Source organism: Marmota marmota, unplaced genomic scaffold (genome assembly GCF_001458135.2).
Source record: "Marmota marmota marmota unplaced genomic scaffold, marMar, whole genome shotgun sequence".
Taxonomy (NCBI): domain Eukaryota; kingdom Metazoa; phylum Chordata; class Mammalia; order Rodentia; family Sciuridae; genus Marmota; species Marmota marmota.
Genome location: NW_026000141.1, coordinates 1,288,379 through 1,295,485, shown reverse-complemented (window position 1 = coordinate 1,295,485; position 7,107 = coordinate 1,288,379). Strand labels below are relative to the sequence as shown.

Sequence of the window (7,107 nt, the reverse complement as noted above, 5' to 3'; positions counted from 1 at the left end):
CGTCCCGCTCGCCCCCCCAGCCCTTCTGCCCATTTCTATGTCTTGTCCCAGCCTTAGGCGCCTGTGTCCACACGTGTGCAACAGGCCCTCAGCCTCTGCACTCTAGCTGGGTGCTCGGCCCTTGGCAGCAGGTGCCAGATCTGGGCCCTGGTGTTCCTCAGAGCCCAGGCTCCTCTCCTAAGCCAAAGCTGAGTGGGGCCACTTTCTCTGTCTGTGGCAGGGGTGTGTCCCCCAGCTCCCCTGCCCTGCCTCAGGGCTTCACGCCCTCTCCTCCACCCAGCGGCACAGACTGCCCAGGTAGCAGGGAACGTGAGAGTGGGAGGCTGCCCTTGTCTACCAGCCCCAGCGTAGTTCAGTGCTAGGGGCTGATCTCAGGGACCCTGGGGCGGCTGCCCACTGGCCAGGGTGGGCGGGTGATGGGCCCATAGAGGGCATCAGGCCAGTTCAGGAGGCCTCATCTCCGCTTCCTTTCCCGCAGTTTGACAAGTTTTCACCCAAGCTGGACAGCCCCTACTTCCGACATTCCAACGTGAGTGTCTCCCTCTGCAGCCTGTTACTGGGGCAAGCCTAGGGTACACATCTTCCTGAGAAGGGAGAGGACGGGGTCACTGCGGTCCTCCTCAAGAGGGTCTGTGACCCAGCACTTTCTCTTGCAGCTCTTTCCACCCTTCCCTCCTGCTGTCCCAGGACTGCCCACCCTGCTCACACACCCTGGCCCCTTTGGGTCCTTGCAGGGTGCTTTTCAGCCCAAGGTACTGGCTGTGCATGATAGGTGGGGTGGGCACACAGGTGGTGAGGAGGAGGGGCTGGGAGTACCTCTTGTCCATGTTACAGTCTGGCCACTGACCTGAGAACGTCTTCCAAGCTGGCTTGTCTGAGGTCTGTGCAGCTGCTCTAGGGATCTGGAGGCCTCTGGACTGGAAATGTTCCCAGGGAGGGGATGGTAGCTACAGAGGGGACTATGTTGGGTGCTCACTCTCCCAAGTGGGCTTCAGAGGTCCCCAGTGTGGACAGCAGCCAGCACAGGGCCTTCCCCTCTGCCAGCTTGTGAGCCATCTCAGCCCCGGACAGGGCAGCCTTGTGAGCCTTCCACAGCATGCAGGCATCCTGTTGTCTGTACCTGTTTCTTGACTGCTGGGGAGGGGATACAGATGTGGCCCTGAAACCTGGGACAAATCCTGCGACAGGCCCCGAGTCCTCCCAGGTTCCAGCAGACCCTGACTTAAAAGGCCCCTGTAGCCTCCCTTGCAGTACTCAAGCTGCCCACACCTGGAGGGGCTGGTCTCACACTGAGCCCAGTTTAGGCAGGAGGGCTCTGGAGCAGGCAGTGCTACCTAGGTGGGCAGATGAAGAGCCAGGTGTTGGGCGGGATGGGCCTCTGCTGTCCCTTTTCAGCCCACTGTGACCACAGGGCAGCCCCCTGCAGCTCCAGGGTAGGGACTGGGCTCTCTGCGTCCCTTCCTAAGTGTGGTCATGGCCCCTACACAAGTGGCTCTGCCAGTTGGGGGTGGCCCACTCTCTCCAGCCATTGGTGTCAAGACCCCCTTCCCACCTTTGTGGAACTCCCTGGACTGAGGGAAGCCAGGCTGCCCCTGGTGGCAGTGGCCCGGGCATAGGCCAGCCTAGGACCCCGAAGTTTGGAGGTTCGTTATCTTGACTTCCTCAGCCATGGTGACATGCTCTCTCTTCACCACCAGACTTCAAACCCAATTGAGGTAACAGGCCGGGCCAGTGCTGTCCACACGCTCCTGCAGAAGGCCCCTGGGGTAGGTGTCAGAAGTCACCCCCACCCCATATGACCTGGCAGCATCAGCTTGGGGCTGTCCCCTCCCTAATGCACCCTGCAGGACCCACATGTGACCCTTCCTCTGTTCTGTCCACTGTAGGTGTCTGACCCGTACCGGACAGCGGTCAGGGTAAGTGTGTGTTTGGGGAGGACCTGGCCGCGTGACCCGTGGCCTGTGGCTGGGAAGAGGGCAGCCCTGAGCACGCCTGGCCTTTCCGCGCAGAAGCCGGGGCGGTGGTGCGCTGTGCACGTGCAGATCGCCTGGCAGATCCATGTCCACCAGCAGAAGGCAAAGGTGAGGTGGGCGGGCCCGGGAAGGGGCTCTTGGCCAGCACGGCTAGCGGTGGGGGTGGGGGGTGCCTGGGAGGAGCCAGGCAGGACTGGGAGTGAGCCCTGGGTCCTGTGCGTGCAGGTGTCTGGTCAGGGCAGGAGAGGGTCCTTCCAAGATGCCAAGTCGGCTCTGTGTCCCTGTACCTTGCTGTCAGAACAAGCCCTGTGACACAGGACTCTGCCACGCGCACTCCTTAAGAATCATGCCATCATAAACACACTGAGGGAGAAGGCAGAGAAGGGACTAGAGCAGACGCCACGTCTCAGGGTGCAGGTGCTTGGGTGCACCCAGAGGACTGAGAGGAGGGATGCTGGGGAGGCCCAGGCAGGGGGGTCCCCACTGAGAGCCAGTGGCAAGGTCGAGCTGGCCACGGCCATCTGAGTAACACCTGGTGGTACCCTGGGCACCCGGGGCTTGGTTCCTCTCGGCAGCATCAGCTGAGGTCAGAAGGCCATGGGCCCTCCCACCTGCCTGGCCCTCAAGCTGGGAGTGGCCAGCACCCATCAGTGTTTCTCGGTTTTGTTACATTTTAATAAATTCAGCTTTTGAAACGTAACTAAATTCCATCACTGGAAACTCAAGCTCACTGGAGTAACTGAGGCCTGTGACTGTGCTTTTCCACCTGAGTTTATTTGCCACAGTGCAGGCAGCTTGTCCCCCGAAGCAGTGTGTCCAGGTTGGGACCTGCAGGCACAAGGGCCACTCCCAGGCTCTGGGCCCCCTGTGAAGGGTGGCCTCCCCTTGGCAACGTTGCACGGGGCATGTGTCTGGGTTGCTAGCACATGTGGGGTGTGGCTGTGCCCCCCCGAGGTCCCTGTGGGCAGCCAGGTCCACAGCAGACCTTCATGGCTTGTCTTCTCAGCAGATGCAGCTGGACCCCCACAAGCTGGAGGTGGGCACAAAGCTGGACCTGTCCAGCAGGCCCCCTGCCCCTGGTGTGTTCTCGGGGTTCCACTACCCACAGGACCTGGCCCGCCCTCTCTTCTCCAGCACAGGTAAGACTGAGGGCCACCGAGCCCGCTGTTCTATGCCAGGAGGAAGGGCACTCAACTCTCGGCATCCCGTCCCAGCCTTGGGTCCTCATCTGCGTGTCAGGGCCTCAGCCCTGGGTCCTGTGCCGGGCCTGTGGCCTCTCCTTCTGGGGTCTCCTTTTCCCACTGCTCTGTCCCCTCTTGGCCCAGCAGCCCAAGAAGGGTTCTCAGGATGATGCTCCCAGGGCCCACCCTGGCCTTGCTCCCCCTGAGATGCGGCAGCCTCAGGGTCCCCAGGACCAACAGGGTGGCTGGGTGTGCACCAGTTCTTGGCCTGGGAGAGGAGTGTGCAGCAGGGACCTCAGCGAATGAGGCAAGTTTGTAGTCTCATCTTGTGGGTGCAGAGGGGCCTCTCTAGACCTGTGTGAGTCCCAGAGGCCCGCTCCGGCCAGCCTTGCACCCCTGACTCCCTGAGAACAGTACCTCCAACCTGTGTGTGTACACACATGCATGCACGCGCGCACACACACACACACACACACACACACACATGTCCCCAAAGCCTGTCACCTCCTTGGAGCCCCAAGATATGGCCCCAGTCTGCAGCTGTGTGCTGTAGCTGGCCCCTATCTCTGCACTGGGCCTACCCTGTACTCCCCACCTCCAGTGGGTCTGGGTCTCTGACTCGCGGGTGTTCCCTCTTTTTGCTCTTCTGTGTTAAGTTAAATCCTCCCGCTAGTCTCCGCCAAGTACTGCTAAGCATACAGGCCAACTCAGGAACCACCTCCCGCCCACGGACAGGGCATATCAGAATCGTTTCTGAATGCTGTGTGTCTTACTGTGTGATTGGCATTTGTAAAATTGCATTTTTTTTTATGGGCTTTTGCTAGAAAATAGAAGTGCATGTTGATTCTGAGGCCTGCATCTCTCTTGGTCCACACCCCGCCGTCCACCACCCTTGGGGTGCAGCTCCTCACCTTGGCAGTGTGGAGGCCCCTCTGTTGACAGTGCCTCACTCGCTGGGCAGTGCCTCTCGCTGCTGGCTGTGCCTGGTGTCCTGAGGCCGGCCCTCGGTTCAGCCACAAGTCCTCTCTCCTGCTCTGGAGAGGAGCCTGGGACTCAGTGCAGGGTTCCCTGGGCCCAGCCCCTGCCCAGGGTTTTCAGCTGCAGGTTCCTTTCTGCTGCTGGCTCTGTGGCCCTTGAAGTTCTCTGCTGCTTCTGGACTTAGTTTGATAACTAGAGCTTTTCCAGTAGGGAGCTGGTGGCTTCCAGGATTGCCTGGGCCCACACCTCTGGTTCCCCACCGCCAGCCTGGCAGAGTCTGTCTGTCCCTCAGTATTTTAAAAGCCTGTCCCTCTAGTGTGTGCTCTATTGCTGTCCTTTCTCGAACTTGAGTTGGGATCTTAGAAGGCTGGTCTTCACCTTCATGCTGGCATGTGCATTCTAGGGGCCCGTTTCTGCTCCACTCCCCACTGCCTGCTTTGACCCTCCAGGTCCTGTTTTGTCCTGCTTTTCCTGCTTCACACCATGGGTCCTGCTCTGACCTGCCAGTCCTGCTTCAGATGCTGGGTCCTGGCTTTTTGGTCTCTGGTCGAGAGGGTGGAACTGTCTTTCCTATTGGGAGTCAGTGTAGACCAGAAGCTCTGTGCCCTGACCCCTGTAGCCCCACAGGGAGGCTTCACCTTCAAGATAAAGGACATGCCCCACTTGCAGGCCCTGGCCTCCCCAGCACTGGGTCCTGCTCAGCAGCACCTCAGACCCATCCCCCACACATTCGGTTCTTGGGCCCACAGGGTTGGTTGTTGGGTGCTAGTGCACCCAGAGGGACTCTTGTGGGCTGGGCCCTGTGTCTCAGAAGTCCACAGATAGGGATACTGTGTTCAGTACCCAAGACCCAATCTCTGAAGTAGCTAGGATCACTTTTAGTCACATGGCTGAGAACTCACTTCCCTTGGCCCTCTTCCCTCTGGAGTCCACTGCAGCCAGCCTCCCTTACCCCAGGTGGCCTCGCTATGGCCAGATCTGGGAGAGTCCTGAATTTCACTCTTACTCCAGACACATCCTATTCCACAGTGGGATGAAGAGGAGTGAATGGGAGGTTGGGGGTTCTCAGGGGAAGTTGGGGTGTCCCAGCCATGAGCCACGCTGCGGACAGGACCTCCAGGTGTGCTCTCTGGGCTTCTGTCAACCGCAGCCCTTCACCCAGGTGCCGCCCACCCTGCCTCCAGCCTCTGCGGACCCTCAGCCCATCACAGCTTCCTGCCTGCTGGTCACCTTGCAGGTGGGTGCCCTGGGGCCTGTACAGTCTGCTCTGCAGACCTCAGGGCTGGGGCTGAGTAGGTGGGAAGTGGCCCTGTTGCTGGAAGCTTCTGGAGTTGCCTTCCTTGGGCCAGGGGTCAGGGAGCCCCACCCAGCCCTGCAGACCCTGAGCTCCCACTGCCCACAGGCCCTTTCAGCAGATCCAGCACCTTCGGGGGCCTGGGGAGCCTGGGCAGCCATGCCTTCGGAGGCCTGGGCAGCCACACACTGAGTGAGTGACCCCTGGGCAGGGGCTGGGGTCCTGGGTCAGCATGGAAGGGGAGAGGAGGGGGTCTGTCTGGCTCACCTTCCTGCCTCTGCCCCTACCTCCCACCCCAGCTCCAGGGGGCAGCATCTTTGCCCCCAAGGAGGGCTCCACGCTACACGGCCTGCCCAGCCCCCACGAGGCCTGGAGCCGGCTGCACCGGACGCCCCCCTCCTTCCCCACACCGCCCCCATGGCCCAAGCCCCAGGAGGCAGAGCACAGCGCAGCCCTGACCAGCCACGACCGAGAGCCAGACCAGGGCCGGGAGGAGCGGGAGCGGTGAGTAACAGGCCCAGGCCCTCCTCCCTCCCGCCCACCTGCCCCCTCTGCACAGCTCAGTGTCGAACACAGACCCAGCCTGCCCGAGGAAGTCTGGGAGTGCAGTGAAGGCTAACCTAAGGGTCCCAACAGCCACATTCCAGGCAGCCCCACCCTATGGACAGGAGGGCCAGCAGCTGGCCAGGGAAGAGCAGCCGGGCAGAGATGCAGCCAGGAGACCCTGTGGTGGTGCCTGGAGGCAGAGCCCTTGCCTGAATGCATGAGGACCTGGGTCCCTGCCTGGCTCTGCTTCTAGCTTCCAGCTCACAGGGCTGGCCGCAGGCTCATGGTGGCAGGTGGTCCCTGGTCTGTGTATCGGCATTGAACTTGGGGAGGTTGGGCTTCAGAGGTGGTCGGGCGCGTATTGCTTCCCACCTGTGGCCCTGTCCACCCTCTATAATCATTTGTCCATGGGTGCCCAGCAGACATGGGTACTAGGGTAAAGCTCCCAGCATCACCGGCCTATCACTGTCCTGTGGCCCAGCGAGCCTTGGCAGGGCCCTCCACAAGCACTGCCACACGTCATCATCCCAGAATCTGGATTTGGGGCATCTCTTCGGAGAGATAGAGGTCAAGAGGAAGGCCCAGGAGCAGGAAAGCCCTGAGGTCCTGCTGGATTTGGGGGCCATTGCCTGCTGCTGCAGACTGTTTCTGGGGTCAGGATGGCATTGATCATAGGCACATACATGGGAGAGGGCAGCCATCAGGGTCAGCACAGGAGGTAGGGGTTGCACGTCACAGTGGCCACGAGAATGTGGGATGACATTCCCACAGGGCCTGCACACAGGCTACAGCCCCAGTATCACCTCTGAGGGTTCAGTGGAGGTGGGGAAGGGGACCCTGGAGTCACAGGCATGCCACAGGAGCCTCATGGGCCAGGCTATCCACACAGCTCTCCTTGGTGGCCCTGTAGTCGTGCCTGCCCTGGTGGCTCTGCTCTGCCCCCTGTGAGGGGCAGGGATCCTTTGCTGCATGACTTTGAGCAGAACTAGCCAGTGTGGCAGCCCTGTGGTCCCCTAGTATGCACAGGTGTGTCTTGGGGGACAAGGGTGAGTGAACTCAGGAGCCCCTCCCAAGGCAGAAGCCATGGCCTCTGCTGCCTGACGCAGGCTAGTTTGCGGGGGGGGGCTCGTGGGCA

General features: G+C 61.0%; 1 protein-coding gene across 1 annotated transcript in view; it reads left to right on the top strand.

Annotated features, from left to right (window-relative positions):
- Positions 1-7,059, top strand: part of Fbrsl1 (fibrosin like 1) — a 44,167-nt gene extending 37,108 nt beyond the window's left edge. The window contains exons 7-15 of the mRNA XM_048785793.1: positions 312-529; positions 657-752; positions 1,698-1,766; positions 1,887-1,916; positions 2,010-2,081; positions 2,983-3,112; positions 5,295-5,369; positions 5,535-5,618; positions 5,726-7,059. Of these exons, the coding sequence (XP_048641750.1) occupies positions 312-529; positions 657-752; positions 1,698-1,766; positions 1,887-1,916; positions 2,010-2,081; positions 2,983-3,112; positions 5,295-5,369; positions 5,535-5,618; positions 5,726-5,934 (983 nt within the window). The 3' untranslated portion in view covers positions 5,935-7,059. The remainder of the gene's footprint in view (positions 1-311; positions 530-656; positions 753-1,697; positions 1,767-1,886; positions 1,917-2,009; positions 2,082-2,982; positions 3,113-5,294; positions 5,370-5,534; positions 5,619-5,725) is intronic.
- The last annotated feature ends 48 nt before the right edge of the window (positions 7,060-7,107 follow it).